General features: G+C 44.4%; 1 protein-coding gene across 4 annotated transcripts in view; it reads left to right on the forward strand.

Moving 5' to 3' along the window:
* BLNK (B cell linker) overlaps nucleotides 1–20,644 on the forward strand; it is a 244,067-nt gene that overhangs the window by 64,586 nt on the left and 158,837 nt on the right. For 2 of the 4 annotated variants that reach the window (XM_077258545.1, XM_077258546.1), the window contains exon 3: nucleotides 16,279–16,325. In XM_077258545.1, the coding sequence (XP_077114660.1) occupies nucleotides 16,279–16,325 (47 nt within the window). Of the gene's footprint in view, nucleotides 1–5,656; nucleotides 5,727–16,278; nucleotides 16,326–20,644 lie in introns of those variants that run through there. The other 2 variants (XM_077258548.1, XM_077258550.1) reach the window with 2 other exon arrangements.

Genomic DNA, 20,644 nt, shown 5'->3' on the forward strand with positions numbered 1-20,644 from the left:
GCCTCCACAGCCGCAGAAGACCAATTAGTCACATCAGAACCCTTCTTGGTCAAATTCGTCAAAGGCTTAACAACGCCAGAAAAATTAGCTATGAAGCGACGGTAAAAATTAGCAAAACCCAAGAACTTCTGAAGACTCTTAACAGATGTAGGCTGCGTCCAGTCATGAATAGCCTGAACCTTGACTGGGTCCATCTCAATAGTAGAAGGAGAAAAAATGAAACCCAAAAAAGAAATCTTCTGGACTCCAAAAAGACATTTTGAGCCCTTCACAAATAAAGCATTGTCACGCAGGACCTGAAAGACCATCCTGACCTGCTTAACATGAGACTCCCAATCATCCGAAAAAACCAGAATATCATCCAGATACACAATCATAATCTTATCCAGATATTCACGGAAGATGTCATGCATAAAGGACTGAAAGACTGAAGGAGCATTAGAAAGTCCAAAAGGCATCACCAAGTACTCAAAATGGCCTTCAGGCGTATTAAATGCAGTTTTCCATTCATCACCCTGTTTTATACGCACAAGGTTATACGCACCACGAAGATCTATCTTGGTGAACCAACTAGACCCCCTAATGCGAGCAAACAAATCAGTTAACAATGGCAAAGGATACTGAAATTTGACCGTGATTTTATTCAAAAGGCGATAATCAATACAGGGTCTCAGGGAACCATCCTTTTTAGCCACAAAAAAGAATCCTGCACCAAGAGGGGATGAGGACGGGCGAATATGTCCCTTCTCTAAAGACTCCTTTATATAACTCCTCATGGCAGCATGCTCCGGCACAGATAAATTGAAAAGTCGTCCCTTAGGAAACTTACTACCAGGAATCAAATTTATAGCACAATCACAGTCCCTATGAGGAGGTAGAGAATTGAGTTTGGGCTCCTCAAATACATCCTGGTAGTCTGACAAAAACGTAGGGACTTCAGAAGGAGTGGACGAAGCAATTGACACCACAGGAGCGTCACCATGAATTCCCTGACAACCCCAACTTGACACCGACATAGCTTTCCAATCCAGGACTGGATTATGAGTCTGCAACCATGGTAGACCCAACACGACGACATCATGCATATTATGTAGTACAAGAAAGCGAATCACCTCCTGATGAACAGGAGTCATGCACATGGTCACTTGTGTCCAGTACTGAGGTCTATTCGTAGCCAATGGTGTAGAATCAACTCCCCTTAGTGGAATAGGGAATTTTAAAGGCTCCAAATCAAAACCACAGCGCCTGGCAAATGACCAATCCATCAGACTCAGGGCGGCACCTGAATCTACAAAAGCCATAACCGGGTAAGATGACAGGGCACAAATCAGGGTAACAGACAAAATGAACTTAGGCTGTAAAGTACCAATGGTGACAGATTTATCAACCTTTTTTTGCGCTTAGAGCATGCTGAGATAACTTGAGCTGAGTCACCACAGTAAAAGCACAACCCATTTTGCCGTCTATAATTTTGCCGTTCACTTCTGGTCAGAATTCTGTCACATTGCATAGATTCAGGTGTCTGTTCAGAAGACACCGCCAAATGGTGCACAGGTTTGCGCTCCCGCAAACACCGATCAATCTGAATGGCCAGAGTCTTTGACTCATTCAGACCTGCAGGCATAGGGAACCCCACCATGACATTCTTAATGGCTTCAGAAAGACCTTCTCTGAAATTTGCAGCCAGGGCACACTCATTCCACTGAGTAAGCACCGACCATTTCTGAAATTTCTGGCAGTACACCTCTGCTTCATCTTGCCCCTGCGAGAGGGCCAATAGCCTGGTTCTCAAGATTAGGTTCCTCATAGAGCAATCCAAGGGCTAGAAAAAACGCATCTACACTAAGCAATGCAGGATCCCCTGGCGCCAATGCGAAGGCCCAATCTTGAGGGTCACCGCGCAAAAAGGAAATGATAATCTTAACTTGCTGAACGGCATCACCAGAGGAACGAGGTTTCAAAGAAAGAAACAACTTACAATTGTTCCTAAAATTCAGGAACCTAGATCTATCTCCAGAAAACAACTCCGGAATAGGTATTCGAGGCTCTGACATAGGACTGTGAACAACAAAATCCTGAATACTTTGAACCCTAGCAGCAAGATGATCCAGACTGGAAGCCAAGCTCTGGACATCCATGTCAGCAGCTGAACTCAGAGCCACACCAAGATTAAGAGGAGGAGAGAAGCTAGCCACCGCAGCTAGACACACAGCAACAACAACAACAACAACAAAAAAATTCTCAAGGCTTCTTTTCTCCTGCTTCTGCCATGCATTTAACACTTTAAGGGCTGGCTGCACTATTATGATCCTTAGTGGCTGAAGATCACGAATAGACCAGCAAGTGAATAAACTAAGGACAAGCTCTAGGGAGATGGTAACTGGACTGATCGCAAATCTGAACCTATCCAACACAAATAGAGGTAGCCGGTGAACATGCCTAAAAAATTCCTAGACGTCTCGAGCCAGCCTGAGGAACTAGCTACCCCTAAAGAGAAACAAAGACCTCGCTTGCCTCCAGAGAAATAATCCCCAAAGATATAGAAGCCCCCAACAAATATTAACGGTGAAGTAAGAAGAAGGCACATACGTAGGGATGAAATCAGATTCAGCAAAAGAGGCCCACTAGTACTAGAAAGCAGAAAATAGAGCAGGGGTCTATGCGATCAATAAAAAACCCTTACAAAATATCCATCCTGAGATTTCAAGAACCCACGCACCAACTAATGGTGTGTGGGGAGAAACTCAGTCCACTAGAGCATCCAGCAAGCGAGGGAATCACATTTTAGCAAGCTGGACAAGAAAACATGATAAACACTGCTGATTAGTGTTGAGCATTCCGATGCTGCAAGTATCGGGTATCGGCCGATACTTGCTGTATCGGAATTTCCGATACCGAGATCCGATATTTTTGTAATATCGGATATCGGTATCGAAACAACATTAATGTAAAAAGGTGTAAAAGAAAGAATTAAAATAAAAAAAATCGCTATACTCACCTGTCCGACGCAGCCGGGACCTCGGCGATTGTAAGCGGCAGCGTTGTTTCTTTAAAATTCGCGCTTTTACTTGCTTACGTGAATTCCCGGCTTCTGATTGGTCAGGGCGGCCATGTTGCCGGGACTCGGACCAATCACAGCAAGCCGTGACGAAATTACGTCACGGCTTGCTGTGATTGGTCCGCGTCCCGGCAACATGGCCGCCATTAACCAATCACAAGCCGTGACGTCACGGGAGGCTGGACACGCGCTTATTTTGAAAAGCGCGCGTGTCCAGCCTCCCGTGACGTCACGGCTTGTGATTGGTCACGGCGCCATATTGCCGGGATGCGGACCAATCACAGCAAGCCGTGACGAAATTACGTCACGGCTTGCTGTGATTGGTCCGCGTCCCAGGAACATGGCCGCCATTAACCAATCACAAGCCGTGACGTCACGGGAGGCTGGACACGCGCGCTTTTCAAAATAAGCGCGTGTCCAGCCTCCCGTGACGTCACGGCTTGTGATTGGTCACGGCGCCATATTGCCGGGATGCGGACCAATCACAGCAAGCCGTGACGAAATTACGTCACGGCTTGCTGTGATTGGTCCGCGTCCCAGGAACATGGCCGCCATTAACCAATCACAAGCCGTGACGTCACGGGAGGCTGGACACGCGCTTATTTTGAAAAGCGCGCGTGTCCAGCCTCCCGTGACGTCACGGCTTGTGATTGGTCACGGCGCCATATTGCCGGGACGCGGACCAATCACAGCAAGCCGTGACGTAATTTCGTCACGGCTTGCTGTGATTGGTCCGAGTCCCGGCAACATGGCCGCCCTGACCAATCAGAAGCCGGGAATTCACGTAAGCAAGTAAAAGCGCGAATTTTAAAGAAACAACGCTGCCGCTTACAATCGCCGAGGTCCCGGCTGCGTCGGACAGGTGAGTATAGCGATATTTTTTATTTTAATTCTTTATTTTACACATTTATATGGTTCCCAGGGCCTGAAGGAGAGTTTCCTCTCCTTCAGACCCTGGGAACCATCAGGAATACCGTCCGATACCTGAGTCCCATTGACTTGTATTGGTATCGGGTATCGGTATCGGATTGGATCCGATATTTTGCCGGTATCGGCCGATACTTTCCGATACCGATACTTTCAAGTATCGGACGGTATCGCTCAACACTACTGCTGATCAAAAAATGAGCAAACAAAACTTAGCTTGTCCTGGATGGACTGGGAGCAAGGTAGTCAGAAGGAATCTGAATAGCACTGATTACATCGACAGCCGGCAACAAGTGAAAGCAAAACAGAGCTATATAGGAACCTCCCAGAGGATAACGAACCAGCTGACCGTCACATCCAAACATAGACTAAGTGTGAACAGGTGCTGAGCCTAGAGTCACCAACTCGTATACAGTCAAGTAAATAAGGGAGCACACTGTAGCGCCAAAACATGCCAACATGAAACATGAAAATTGAATTGCATTAATGCACTCATAATATGAAAAATTTAGAAAATTTAGCCCATAAATTGGCCAGTTTATGTGTACCTTGTAGCCACAATAAGGCATTTCTCGTATACATGGGCCTATCAATGCCTTTCCTCTCTGAGAATAAAGTCTTCATCTGGACTCACTGTTATAGGCAGATGCCAGTAGTAGAACACAGCCAGCACCTGTTTGGTATGGAACGAGCTCAGCTCCTGAGCCTGCGTCATACACCAACATCTGACATAGAATGTACCTAGGCATCCTATGCCAGAAAGGGGTTTAATATCAGTATTATACAGTCATTTTGGCATAAATTTTCAAAGTAAGTACACCATGTTCCTCAGGTCTATGAGATCTTTAGTGATTAATAATTTAGGCAACTTGTAATGTGAACTCCAGTGACAAATTACTTTAAAGTGTTGTGTAAAGGACCCTTCAGTCATTTCTAACCAACTTCTTAGTCTCATTAATGTTCTTGCGGAGCCAGTTTATTATCAACCATTTAGACAAGAGAGGAAGTAAAAACAAAAGAAAGTCAAAAGAAACCACCAAGCACCAAGGAAGGAAGTAAACTCTGCGCTATAATTCTTAATCTTATTTCTGACAGTCCGATATTTGCAGACTGCGATGTAATTATACAACCTCTGAAAAACCTTCAATTAAGTTGGAAAAGGTGCACAATTAATGTGTAAAATGTAAAATAAAATAGAAAAAAAAATAATCCGTCCAACATTGCCTCCATTTCTAAACTGCTGACTTGTCACAATGTATCATAAACATTATATAAACCTAAATTACAGCTGTCAGACCTGTGTCGGGAAGGCGAGGGCCTTCCATTGCCATTGTGAGATTTACTTTAGCTGCGGAACGGAGTTTTTACATCTTTGTTAACAAACATAAAAAAGCCACCTGAGATTAATTAAAGTTTGTATTCCATCTGTTGTTCTTTGACTATAATCATTGAAGCATTTGTAGTGCGATACGAGATGCCTTCAGCGTCTTCTCCCCGGGGCCGGCAGCTGCTACTGTAAACTTGTATGACATTAGTACTTACAATTTCCTTCCTATTATGTAAAAACATTGAGGAAATTTCAAGCGTCTGTGTGGCCATAAACGTATATCACACAACGAAAGTTCCAAGTCCATGGTTCAACTTTATTATAAGCTATAATGTTCTAAAGTTTCAGTAACCGAGAACTGTAGACAGTTGGACATCACAGACGCCTACGAGAAGAAGCCTTCTAAGATATAAGGTATATTATTTTATCTGACAGGGCCTGATGTGATACTACCTGCTGGGAGTTGCAGTTTTGCAGTAGTCAGAGAGTCACAAACTACAGAACACTGCCGTACTGAGATATTATATACAGTCGTGGCCCAAAGGTTTGATTCTGACCTAAATTTTGGTCTTCACAAAATTTGCTGCTTCTGTGTTTTTCCATATTTTAGTCAGATGTTTCTCTGGTTACTGAAGTACAATTATTGGCACTTTCATAACTTGTTGAACTTTTATTGACAATTACATCAAGTTTATTAATTATTATTAAGACTCAATATGTCCAGTGTGTTGAACCTTGTTTTTCAAGGCTTCCTCCCTTAGCCCTGGGAGCTGGATATCAGCTTCTGGGCCAAATCCCGTCAGCAATTTCTGTGTTTTTGTTTCCCTACTTTTTGAAGATTGAACACAGGTTCTCAATGGGATGAAATCTGGAAGCCTCCAGGCCAAGGACCCAAAATTTCAATCTTTTGTTCACAAATCCACTTAGTTATCTATTTTGTCCTGTGACATAGTCTCCATCATGCTGGTAAAAAGAATTGTTCATCACCAAATTGCTCCTGGATCGCTGGGAGAAGTTGCACTAGACGAATATTTAGATCCCATTCTTTATTCATGGCCATGTTTTTAGGCAAAATTGTGAGAAAGCCCCCTCCATGGTTAAAAATTCACCCCACACATGATGCTTTACTGTTGGCAGACACAGGAGCCATGGTAGCGCTCACCTTTTTTTTTTCTTGACAAACCTTTATCCAGATGTCCCAAACAGTATGTTGGAGGCTTCATAATAGAATATGACATTGCAGGACATACGATGACTGCAGATGACAGGAGTAAAGTTGTTTTCTCTGATGAAGACCCCTTCAGACAGGACCTTCATCACAATCTCTCTATTCTTCACAGTATGTAATCAAATACACCATAAGAACACCTGAAAAATGTCAGCATCTAATCCTTACTATTTTTACTATTTTTTAAGGTTATTATTAATTGCTCAAATTATTTAAAAATTAACCCGTGCGTATAGCCACACTTTGTTGCTTCCACAGAAGTGCAGCAATACTGGTTGGGCATCTTTTTCCACCTCATTTCTCTCTCGTCACCTTCTGCCTTTATGATATCAGTGACAATCTTCATTATAATTCATTTTAGGCTTATGATTCACTTATTTCTGGATTTCAGCACTTTTGGGTATTGTTTTAGGAGATTGAGCGGCTAAGTATGATCATTATGTGATATTAGTTCTACCATATTACTTGGGCTCAGGTATTGCAAAATTTACAAATACTACTTCCTGTAAGGCATGTGGAGCGCCCGCTTGGACCGTAGGGTACTCGGGCCGGGTCCATCGGTTCTTAATGGGGGTTATCATGGCAGCAGTGACCCGGTCCTTGGCCCTGGGCAACCAATAAAAGTCAATTAAAGGGGAAATAAAGTTTATAGGGGTTAGTTCGTGATGCAATCCGTGGTACTCGGCAATAGGGAAATGGCCAACGCTGCAGTTCAGGTCCAATGGGGCAGATGGTGACGCAGCAGAGGTGTTTCAGCTCTCTATGTGTAGAGCTAGACCCCAGGGCAGTTAAGGTGTTAAAGTTAATGATGGATGTTGTGATGCAGGGCAGATGATGCAGTGATAATTCAGAGGACACAGCAGGGTGCAGTTTCCACACTTTTACTCACAGTTCTTAAATGCAGTCCCAGCCGGGTGCTGTGTCCTCTGGGTCTGTCGTCCAGCCAGCTCTCAGGTAATTTGGGTTCCACTTTGCCAGTACCCTTCTTATGTTCCTTCCCTGGTGTTATGACCCCAGTGGACAGGGTCTCAGAGGAACGTGTAAGTCAGCAAGATACAAAAATCCAGCTCATAGGGCTGTGGTAACTGGGTTGACCAAATAGCTACTCCTAACGCCAACACTAGAAGTAGCCGGGGATCATGCCTACGGTGATCGCTAGATGACTCGCGCCAGCCGGAGAATCTAACTACCCCTAGGAGAAGAAAACAAAGACCTCTCTTGCCTCCAGAGAAAGGGACCCCAAAGCAAGATACAAGCCCCCCACAAATAATAACGGTGAGGTAAGAGGAAATGACAAACACAGAAATGAACCAGGTTCAGCAAAGAGAGGCCAGCTTACTAATAGCAGAATATAGCAAGATAACTTATCTGGTCAACAAAAACCCTATAAAAATCCACGCTGGAGATTCAAGAACCCCCGAACCGTCTAACGGTCCGGGGGGAGAACACCAGCCCCCTAGAGCTTCCAGCAAAGGTCAGGATACAGATAGGAACAAGCTGGACAAAAATACCAAACAAAACAAAAGCAAAAAGCAAAGAAGCAGACTTAGCTTGAAAAACAGGAACCAGGATCAGAGGACAAGAGCACAACAGATTAGCTCTGATTTCAACGATGCCAGGCATTGAACTGAAGGTCCAGGGAGCTTATATAGCAACGCCCCTGAACTAACGGCCCAGGTGAGGATATAGAAAAAGACAGACGCTCCAGAGTCAAATCACTAATGACCACTAGAGGGAGCAAAAAGCAAAATCACAACAGTACCCCCCCCCCCTTAGTGAGGGGTCACCGAACCCTCACCACGACCACCAGGGCGATCAGGATGAGCGGCGTGAAAGGCACGAACTAAATCGGCCGCATGAACATCAGAGGCGACCACCCAGGAATTATCTTCCTGACCATAGCCCTTCCACTTGACCAGGTACTGAAGCCTCCGCCTGGAGAGACGAGAATCCAAGATCTTCTCCACCACGTACTCCAACTCGCCCTCAACCAACACCGGAGCAGGAGGCTCAGCAGAAGGAACCACAGGCACAACGTACCGCCGCAACAAGGACCTATGAAACACGTTGTGGATAGCAAACGACACAGGAAGATCCAGGCGAAAGGATACAGGATTAAGAATTTCCAATATCTTGTAAGGACCAATAAAACGAGGTTTAAATTTGGGAGAGGAAACCTTCATAGGAACAAAGCGGGAAGAAAGCCACACCAAATCCCCAACACGTAGTCGGGGACCCACACCGCGGCGGCGGTTGGCAAAGCGCTGAGCCCTCTCCTGTGACAACTTCAAGTTGTCCACCACAAGATTCCAGATCCGCTGCAACCTATCCACCACAGAATCCACCCCAGGGCAGTCAGAAGGTTCCACATGACCCGAAGAAAAACGAGGGTGGAAACCAGAGTTGCAGAAGAACGGCGAAACCAAGGTGGCGGAACTAGCCCGATTATTAAGGGCAAACTCAGCTAACGGCAAGAAGGTCACCCAATCGTCCTGATCAGCAGAGACAAAACACCTCAAATAAGCCTCCAAAGTCTGATTAGTTCGCTCCGTCTGTCCATTAGTCTGAGGATGGAAAGCAGACGAAAACGACAAGTCAATGCCCATCCTACTACAAAAGGATCGCCAGAATCTGGAAACGAACTGGGATCCTCTGTCTGACACAATATTCTCAGGGATGCCGTGCAAACGAACCACGTTCTGGAAAAACACAGGAACCAGATCGGAAGAGGAAGGCAGCTTAGGCAAAGGAACCAAATGGACCATCTTGGAGAAGCGATCACATATCACCCAGATAACAGACATGCCCTGAGACACCGGAAGATCAGAAATGAAATCCATGGAGATATGTGTCCAAGGTCTCTTAGGGACAGGCAAGGGCAAGAGCAACCCGCTGGCACGAGAACAGCAAGGCTTAGCTCGAGCACAAGTCCCACAGGACTGTACAAATGACCGCACATCCCTAGACAAGGAAGGCCACCAAAAGGATCTGGCCACCAGATCTCTGGTGCCAAAAATTCCTGGGTGACCTGCCAACACCGAGGAATGAACCTCGGAAATGACTCTGCTGGTCCACTTATCAGGCACAAACAGTCTGTCAGGTGGACAAGAATCAGGCCTATCAGCCTGAAATCTCTGCAACACACGTCGCAGATCTGGAGAAATAGCTGACAAGATAATACCATCCTTAAGAATACCAACAGGTTCAGCGACTCCAGGAGCATCAGGCACAAAGCTCCTGGAAAGAGCATCGGCCTTCACATTTTTTGAACCTGGTAAATACGAGACAACAAAGTCAAAACGGGAGAAAAACAATGACCAGCGGGCCTGTCTAGGATTCAGGCGTTTAGCAGACTCGAGATACATCAGATTTTTGTGATCAGTCAAGACCACCACACGATGCTTAGCACCCTCGAGCCAATGACGCCACTCCTCAAATGCCCATTTCATGGCCAACAACTCCCGATTGCCCACATCATAATTTCGCTCCGCAGGCGAAAACTTCCTAGAGAAAAAGGCGCAAGGTCTCATAACAGAGCAACCAGGGCCTCTCTGCGACAAAACGGCCCCTGCTCCAATCTCTGAAGCATCCACCTCAACTTGAAAGGGAAGCGAGACATCAGGCTGGCACAAAACAGGCGCCGAAGTAAGCCGACGTTTCAACTCCTGGAAAGCCTCCACGGCAGCAGGAGCCCAATTAACCACATCGGAGCCCTTCTTGGTCATATCCGTCAAAGGTTTCACAATGCTAGAAAAGTTAGCGATAAAACGACGGTAGAAGTTAGCGAAACCCAAGAACTTCTGAAGACTCTTAACTGACGAGGGCTGAGTCCAATCAAGAATAGCTCGGACCTTGACTGGGTCCATCTCCACAGCAGAAGGGGAAAAAATGAACCCCAAAAAGGGAACCTTCTGTACACCAAAAAGACACTTTGAGCCCTTGACAAACAAAGAATTTTCACGCAAAATTTTAAAGACCATCCTGACCTGCTCCACATGCGAGTCCCAATTATCAGAAAAAACCAGAATATCATCCAGATAAACGATCAGAAATTTATCCAGATAGTTCCGGAAAATGTCATGCATAAAGGACTGAAAAACTGAAGGGGCATTAGAGAGCCCAAAAGGCATCACCAAGTACTCAAAATGACCTTCGGGCGTATTGAATGGGGTTTTCCATTCATCCCCTTGCTTAATGCGCACAAGGTTGTACGCACCACGAAGGTCTATCTTGGTAAACCACTTGGCACCTTTAATCCGGGCAAACAAGTCAGACAACAGCGGCAAAGGATACTGAAATTTGACAGTGATCTTATTTAAAAGCCGATAGTCAATACAAGGCCTCAAAGATCCGTCCTTTTTAGCCACAAAAAAGAATCCCGCACCAAGAGGGGAAGAAGACGGACGGATGTGTCCTTTCTCCAGAGACTCCTTGATCTATGAACGCATAGCGGTATGTTCAGGTATCGACAGATTAAACAGTCTTCCCTTAGGAAATTTACTGCCTGGAATCAAATCTATTGCACAGTCACATTCCCTATGAGGAGGCAATGCACTGGACCTGGACTCGCTAAAGACATCCTGATAATCAGACAAGTACTCCGGAACTTCCGAAGGCGTAGAAGAAGCAATAGACACAGGCAGGGAATCCTCATGAATACCACGACAGCTCCAACTAGACACTGACATAGCCTTCCAGTCAAGGACTGGATTATGGGTCTGTAACCATGGCAGCCCCAAAACAACCAAATCATGCATTTTATGTAGAACGAGAAAACGTATCACCTCGCGGTGTTCAGGAGTCATGCACATGGTAACCTGTGTCCAATACTGCGGCTTATTTTCTGCCAATGGCGTAGCATCAATACCCCTAAGAGGGATAGGATTTTCTAATGGTTCAAGAATAAAACCACAGCGCTTAGCAAATGAGAGATCCATAAGACTCAGGGCAGCACCTGAATCTACAAACGCCATGACAGGATAAGATGACAGTGAGCAAATCAAAGTTACAGACAGAATAAACTTAGGATGCAAATTACCAACGGTGACAGGACTAACAACCTTAGATATACGTTTAGAGCATGCTGAGATAACATGTGTAGAATCACCACAGTAGTAGCACAAGCCATTCCGGCGTCTATGAATTTTCCTCTCATTTCTAGTCAGGATTCTATCACATTGCATCAAATCAGGTGTCCGTTCAGACAACACCATGAGGGAATTTGCGGTTTTTCTATCACATTGCATCACATCAGGTGTCTGTTCAGACAACAACATGAGGGAATTTGCGGTTTTGCGCTCCCGCAACCGCCGGTCAATTTGAATAGCCAGGGACATGGTATCATTCAGACCTGTGGGAATGGGAAAACCCACCATAACATTCTTAATGGCCTCAGAAAGGCCATTTCTAAAATTAGCGGCCAGTGCACACTCGTTCCAATGTGTCAGCACGGACCATTTCCGAAATTTTTGGCAATACACCTCAGCCTCGTCTTGGCCCTGAGACATAGCCAGCAAGGCTTTCTCTGCCTGAATCTCAAGATTGGGTTCCTCATAAAGTAAACCGAGCGCCAGAAAAAACGCATCAATATCAGCCAATGCCGGATCTCCTGGCGCCAACGAAAAAGCCCAATCCTGAGGGTCACCCCGTAAGAATGAAATAACAATTTTTACTTGTTGAGCAGAGTCTCCAGACGAACAAGGTTTCAGGGACAAAAATAATTTACAATTATTCCTGAAATTCCTAAACTTAAATCGGTCTCCTGAAAACAGTTCAGGAATCGGAATCTTGGGTTCAGACCTAGGATTTCTGGTAACATAATCTTGTATACCCTGCACACGAGCGGCAAGCTGGTCCACACTTGTAATCAAGGTCTGGACATTCATGTCTGCAGCAAGCTTAAGCCACTCTGAGGTAAAGGGGAAAAGAAAAAAAAAAAATGAGAGAGGGAAAAAAAAACTCAAAATTTTCTTTCTTATAATCCCACTTCTGCAATGCATTAAACATTTAATACTGGCCTGGCATACTGTTATGACCCCAGTGGACAGGGTCTCAGAGGAACGTGTAAGTCAGCAAGATACAAAAATCCAGCTCATAGGGCTGTGGTAACTGGGTTGACCAAATAGCTACTCCTAACGCCAACACTAGAAGTAGCCGGGGATCAAGCCTACGGTGATCGCTAGATGACTCGCGCCAGCCGGAGAATCTAACTACCCCTAGGAGAAGAAAACAAAGACCTCTCTTGCCTCCAGAGAAAGGGACCCCAAAGCAAGATACAAGCCCCCCACAAATAATAACGGTGAGGTAAGAGGAAATGACAAACACAGAAATGAACCAGGTTCAGCAAAGAGAGGCCAGCTTACTAATAGCAGAATATAGCAAGATAACTTATCTGGTCAACAAAAACCCTATAAAAATCCACGCTGGAGATTCAAGAACCCCCGAACCGTCTAACGGTCCGGGGGGAGAACACCAGCCCCCTAGAGCTTCCAGCAAAGGTCAGGATACAGATAGGAACAAGCTGGACAAAAATACCAAACAAAACAAAAGCAAAAAGCAAAGAAGCAGACTTAGCTTGAAAAACAGGAACCAGGATCAGAGGACAAGAGCACAACAGATTAGCTCTGATTTCAACGATGCCAGGCATTGAACTGAAGGTCCAGGGAGCTTATATAGCAACGCCCCTGAACTAACGGCCCAGGTGAGGATATAGAAAAAGACAGATGCTCCAGAGTCAAATCACTAATGACCACTAGAGGGAGCAAAAAGCAAAATCACAACACCTGGCCATCTCACTGTGCTGGCTCTCGCCTTTCCTACCCTGTGCCTTCACACACAGTGTCCCAAACCAGCAGCCTCGGATCTTGTTGGGTGATGTCCTCCTGGTCCCCTTCATCCTATGTGGCTACCTTTTTCAGCGAGTGTGTGTGATTGTGGCTGTGGCACATACAGATACCACAGCCTCTGGCTGGCTAGCTGAGCCTTCTAGTTCTCCACTAGTCTGGGGGCTGGTTACCCTACTGCGACCTGGTCCCTCCATCCAACTACAGTCGGTGTGGATACAGGACCCACGGGTGGATTCCTCACTACCCGTGCCCCTAGGACACCTTCTCTCTCTTCTTTTTCTCTCCTTCCTCCACCCACACCCTCTACCTAGTTCCCTCCAGGCCTATAGAGGTCTAGTGTTAGATGCTAGTGTGTGGGTCCTGGGTAGTGTCCCCTCCTTACCCGAGAGTGGAGTATCACACCTCTGGCTGAGGTGCAGTACCTCTGTGGCGACTGGACCCTCAGGGGCACCACACATGCATCTCCTTATTGGTAATTTGGTTCTCACATTCAATGTCATCTCATTATATTATTGCTATTTTTGCATATATTTGCATCCTTGGTGTTATTATTTAGTGGTAATGATATTATTTGATCTACAGTATATAAGTTGGCTTAATCCCTATTTTTGGGTGGTTGGTTGGTTGGTTAGATTGAGTGACCTTTTTTTGGTTTGTATATTCCCCAATTTATTCTATGTACCATTCTGGTTCTTTTTAACACTATTTATATTTTTGTTTCATTAAAGGTGCCAGTGCTCTTACTGAGTTCCGCACCATATATTTTCCACATGGCTAGGTGCTCCATTTTATACATCTATAATTAAGGGGCAGAATGAAAAACCTGAATGCAATAAATAAAAAGTACTTTTGCCCTTTGGGTGTACCTATTAGGCTTAATTCAAGCTTTTATTTAAAACCAGACATTCTTGACTTCATGGAGTTTTGGAGTTTGTGTATTTTTTCGTAAACTGTATTCTAAAAAAAAAGTGACTTAATTTGCAGTTTCTGTTCTCAGTACAGTATATGTTTTGTTCTCCATCTGTTATGTGTAACCTGCATGTGGTATAAAACACACATTCATCACGTTCACAGAGGACCTATATATACTTCCCATCTGCTTACTTATGTTACTTCAAAGGGCAATACTCTGGTAAATAATGCATAAACCACATGAGATCTAATATTATGAGATTCTATATCCTCCTTTTCTTAACCCAGGACAGTATTTTTGATTTTCCTAACTCTGTGTAGCTGCTTTCATAATTGACGGTGTGTATTAGCAATACTGAAAACTAAAAAGGTGGAAGTCAAGTAATGATATGACCAACGCAATATAATAGTTACGGTCATCTGCGAGTTAAATTATTTTGACGTTAGTGTCAAAATATAGACATTTTTCGCCATTCTTGGTGCCATTAGTGTACAATAATATCTGTAGAAGACAAATTTGACTCCTGTTTGGGGATCATGGCTGTACAGTATGTTGTCTGATAGAAGAACATCGTGCATCAGTAGTTGTTTCCTTCTATGAGAATGCCTAGGCCGGTTTCACGCAGCTCACAGGGCAGTTGGCTCAGATCAGGAGACTCGGTGGTCGGGCCAGGAATTGAGATACATTTCACGGGTGTGTAGTGGGCCTTCAGGTAATTCATCCCAGCTTGTTACCGAGCCTCTCTCAACTATATCTTAGTTAATCAGCACTTGTTTAAACTGATCGAAGAGTACTGAAGAGGACAGAACGTTTGGTAATATGATGGCCAACGCGATCTGTCCTCATACAGTATCATGTTATTGGCAGTACACGATTGTGTACATGGGGTGATGTTATGCCAATAAAGATGATTTTTTTATGTCGGCATAAATGATTCAATCACCAAACACACAAGTTTTTTGCTGACTTGTCGGGTAATCTGATTACCCAATATTTGTGAATGAGAATTCTAAGCAAATGCAACTTTAAAGGGAACCTGTCACCAAGTTTTCCTCATAAAAAGTATGGCCAACATCTTTAAGCCGCTTTTACAGCACACTAGAATGCTGAATGTCTCTCCACTATCCACTATACAAGACACAAAAAGACCTTTTATTATAGTCACAAGGGTGCGGTCCGGTCTGATGGGTGTCTCTGGTCTTGATCCAACACCTCCCATCTTCCTACAGTCGCCATCTTTCTTCCCTTCTTCATGTGGATGACTAGTCCTATGTCATCCACACAGTGTCGACAGTCCATCGCACTTCTGTGCAGGCACACTTCTCTCTATCTTGCCGAGGGAGGAGCAAAGCACTGTAATGCGCATGCGCTGGGAAAGCCCAACCAGCACCAATAGGTAAAGGCGGCACATGTGCACTAAAGTGCTTTGTTCTGCCTCCGGTAGGGCAGAGACAAGTGCACCTGTGCATCAATGTGAAGCAGGACACTGTGTGAATGATGTGGTATGTGTCATGCACACAAAGCAGGGCAGGAGGATAGCAATCGTAGGAAGAAAGGAGGCACTGGATGAAGACCAGACATGCCCGTCGGACCGGACTGCGCTATATGTCAGTATAATAAAAGGTCTTTTTTGTGCCTTATGTAGTTTGTTGGGGACATACTGTACACACAGCATTCTAGTGTGCTGGAACAGAGTGCTGAAAGATGCTGACTATACTTAATATGGAAAACACCTGGTGACAGGTTCCCTTTAAGGAGAAGGATAGCCTGAGCTCCTCTTCACTGACTACAACTCATGTGAGGGCTACACAGGCAGAAGCATGAATATGTACTATACTTCCTGGCAGCGCGAAAGAACACCGACGCTTTCATACTTCCCTGGAGATAAAAAAAGGACCTAGTTTTTTTAAATTAGAAGTGTCCTCTCTCCCCATGTAAACTCTTTAAGTAACTTTTTTTTCTTTCTTTCTTTTTTTTTAGAATATGACAGATTCCGAGCTGAATAAGTTCAATGTAATTCACAAACCGTGAGTATCGATCACAGCATGACTGCTATACTGTGTGTTTAATGGTTAAAAAACAGTCAAATCTACACATCTATGTACAAAAAAGTGCATAGATAAGGATGATATGCCTTTTAAAATCACCTTTATCAGCAATTACTTAAAGGTAATCTGTCATGTGAAAAAACGCTATTGACCTGCAGATATGGGATTAGTCTGCAGGTTAATAGCGTTCAGAAGATGCCCCATACTCGCACTGGGAGCCCCACTACCAGGAGGGACTGAACTCCTCCCAGCCATCGGCGTTCAGTCGGGGGTGGCACCGGCGCAGGTTCAGAGCTCAGTCACCGCTCTGGGTATAGAGCGCTTCAGCTGTAACTGCGCTCCCAGCACTGACTGACAGCTCGCTCAGCATTAGATCCGGTTGTCAGTCAATGCCGGGGGCACGGATACAGCGAGAGCGCTTTATACACAAAGTGGTGACTGAAACTGTGCCGGCGCCACACCATGACTGAAACCCAAACTCTGCCGGGAGGAATAAAGTTAATTTCATCCCAGCAACCGGTCTCTAAGTGCGGGCGCCGGGCCAATTCAGAATGCAATTAACCTGTATATTAACCCCATATTTGCAGATTAATAGCATTTTTTCACTTGACTGGTTCCCTTTAACCTGAAGATATGGGGTTTATCTGCAGGTTAACAGCATTTTAAAGCTGTGCAGCCACCACACCGAAAGCACCATTAAGAGGAAATTAACTTTATTCCTCCCAGCAACCTCTGGCTTTCAGTAGAGGCGCAACAGTAGCGGCTTCATTCACTTTTCACTATATAGAGAGCTGTGACTGCCCCCTGGCACTGACTCACATCAGTACTATTGACCGGTTTAGGTTTATAGTTGAGTAACATCAAGTTTTACAATCAGTTTTTTAAATTTCACATAAAACCCCACTCCACTGTCAGACATGTGATCTAACAACTTTATTGTAGAACTTACTGTGGAATATTGTGCATTGTTGTTGGTTACGGCCCTAGGTAAGATGAGGTTCACCATGAAGTGGCGGTGGGCTTCATACAGTCTGATCAGAATGTGAAACTAAGAACCTCATGTTCAGTTTTGTAAATTTTTGCCTAGCGGCATTAGATTAACATGATTTTTGGCTGTGCGGTCCTTGTCTTTTTCTACAGCATTGGCACTTAGGTACGATGTACCTTCATCAACTTTCTATAAAATTAGGACCCCAAACCCATTAAACTGACATATTGATTGGCCTACAGTTAAATGTGTATGAGGCCTCCCGATTCTCCTGTGTCAGAGCATGCTGGACGAGAGCAAGATCGAATCATTGGAATTCCAATGGCTGATCCTTGCGTTCTGATGGGAGATAAGCTGCCACCAGAGGAATATGGCAGTGACTGCCTCATAGACAACACAGGGGTAATCGGCTGAGCCAAGTAAGATAGCTGTTATCCAAATGGTCATTTGGGGGGGCAGTAATGCAATGTGCAAGGCAACTATTAGACTGGACATAACCATAAGATAACTGCTAGAAAATTCCACAAATGTCAACAGTATTCAGTCTAAAGTGTGTGGTCCACATGGTCTGCTTTCGGGGAAAATAATTTCGGGCATGTTCTAATTTGCATATGAGGTGCCCAACAACCCATAACACTATGGAAAGTAACTGAAGCGTTCAATCACTGCTTTTTTTATAGCAGTTCAGAAGCTCAAAAGAGAAAAATGAGGGTTTCTGATTTCTGTGTCTTTTTTGTGGGACTACCTGGAAAGTGCTCAGGGAGCTGTGTGGTGAAGGCTATAACCTGTCCTTGGGCTGATGTATAAAATATACCTTATTGCTTCATATTCATTACCCAAATTTCTTAGAATTCACTAAACAGTATTTTTGACAGCACAATAGTCTAAAGGAAAGAAACATCAATTGCAACCAGAACAATAATGAAATCACAGTAAATGCCATAAAGTACAAACCAAGGTTTTTTCCTTCTGTGTTGATATAAAAAAAAACTATATTCATTTAACCATCACCTGTAGTGAATATCCCACAGAAGCATTTATCATTTACAGTATAGTCCTGCTTTAAACTTTTTTCTTTACTTTATTTCTAAATCTTCAGTAATATTATCAAAAAGAGATCAAAAGTATGTCACAAGTCCTAAAGAACTATGACTCACCAAAACAATGTCCATAGAAAGCCCAACAGAGGAAAACCAGAAATAGAGAAATGGCTACAAAACAGACAGATCTTACAAAGACCATGATATAATGAAATGATAAGTTCACATATCAAGGAGCGACTTACACCTGGGGTCGACATCCAGGAGTTTTGGCCACTTTTTAACTTCAACAAATTGCCTTTTTTTGTGACATTTTTTTGACGTTCTTTTGTCTGCGAAAATATGGTTTTGCTTGTTTAAAGGGGTTTTCCTGACACACAGATTATTAGAGCAGTGGAAAGATTGTGAAAAATAAATAAACTTCATAATTACATTGTTATTAAAATTCAACTCTGTTTCATGGTCATGTGACCTGTAGCTCCTCATTTCCTCCAGTCAAAGCACAGAGTGCAGAGATTTTTAAGGTACCTTCACACATAACGATTTCGATAACGATATCGTTGCAACGTCACGCTTTTTTGTGACGTAGCAACGATCCCGCTAACGATCTCGTTATGTGTGACAGCGACCAACGATCAGGCCCCTGCTGGGAGATCGTTGGTCGTAGGGAATAATCAGGACCTTTATTTGGTCGCTGATCACCCGCTGTCATCGCTGGATCGGCGTGTTTGACGCCGATCCAGCAATGTGTTCACTTGTAACCAGGGTAAATATCAGGTTACTAAGTGCAGGGCCGCGCTTAGTAACCCGATATTTACCCTGGTTACCATTGTAAAAGTTAAAAAAAAAAAACACTACATACTCACATTCCGATGTCTGTCACGTCCCCCGCCGTCAGCTTCCCGCACTGACTGTCAGTGCCGGCCGTAAAGAAGAGCACAGCGGTGATGTCACCACTGTGCTCTGCTTTACGGCTGGCGCTGACACAGTCAGTGCGGGAAGCTGACGGCAGGGGACCTGACAGACATCGGAATGTGAGTATGTAGTGTTTTTTTAACTTTTACAATGGTAACCAGGGTAAATATCGGGTTACTAAGCACGGCCCTGCACTTAGTAACCCGATGTTTACCCTGGTTACCCGGGTGCTGCAGGGGGACTTTGGCATCGTTGAAGACAGTTTCAACGATGCCAAAGTCATTCCCCAGATCGTTGGTCGCTGGAGAGAGCTATCTGTGTGACAGCTCCCCAGCGACCACACAACGACTTACCAACGATCACGGCCAGGTCGTATCGCTGGTCGTGATCGTTGGTAAGTCGTTTAGTGTAACGGTACCCTAGTCTGTGCTTTGAATGACTCATCCATTAGCTCTGCAGTGTGTCCTGAATGATTATGTCATGGGGGGTGTGACTTAAAATCCTTGGCAACTTTACAGTGACTGGTGATGTGTACAAAGAGCAAAGAAGAGTAGGGAGAGTAGAGATACATTGCAGGCTTCACAGATCAGTAATTTTAAGAACTAGCAACTATGGTGAGAGGCACTAGTGTTGAGTGCTCCATAGTGCTAGATTGCATTTTAATAAATGAATATTTTATATGATTTATTGTTCCACTGCAGTGCACTGAGCTTCTGTGGTGCAAGGGTCATCAACCTTAGCATGGCTGACTGCAAGAGAGTCTCAGGACGGCACATAGTAGGTGTTAGGAAGGAGACCATATGTGTACAGCGACTTATCCATCTTTAGACTGCATAAGAGTCTCAGGATGGTGCTTTGTAGGTAGAGTGGGTGTGCACAAAGGGTGGACGTTGGTGAACTGTGGAACAGATACAGCTCTGTCTATTGGTAAATGTAGTCTAGTGGCAAAGGGGGAGAGTTGGCAGGAAGTTTAAGGTTTAAACCAGTGTTTCCCAAACCCCATCCTGATGGCCCGCAACACATCATGTTTTCCAGATTTCCTTAGTACTACACAGTCGCAATTTCTAATGCCAAGTATATATTTCACTTTTAAATTAGGTGCCATTTCGACAGCACAAATTAATGGGATCCCCATTGTGACCATTTAGATGATTTAATACCTGGATGGCCTAAGTATACAATAGCTATCTGGCTTGCAGATTGGGACTTCCAAGTGGAGCACTTTCCTCTATAATGTTCATCATAAGCTCTAATACATGTCCACTAGATGTGCCAAAAATGTCTGAGAGATGAGAGGCTTTCTCCATTCACTTCAATGTCACAGAAATAGCAAAGCTTCCTGGCAGGACACAGGT

This window comes from Ranitomeya variabilis, chromosome 4 (genome assembly GCF_051348905.1).
Source record: "Ranitomeya variabilis isolate aRanVar5 chromosome 4, aRanVar5.hap1, whole genome shotgun sequence".
Taxonomy (NCBI): Eukaryota; Metazoa; Chordata; class Amphibia; order Anura; family Dendrobatidae; genus Ranitomeya; species Ranitomeya variabilis.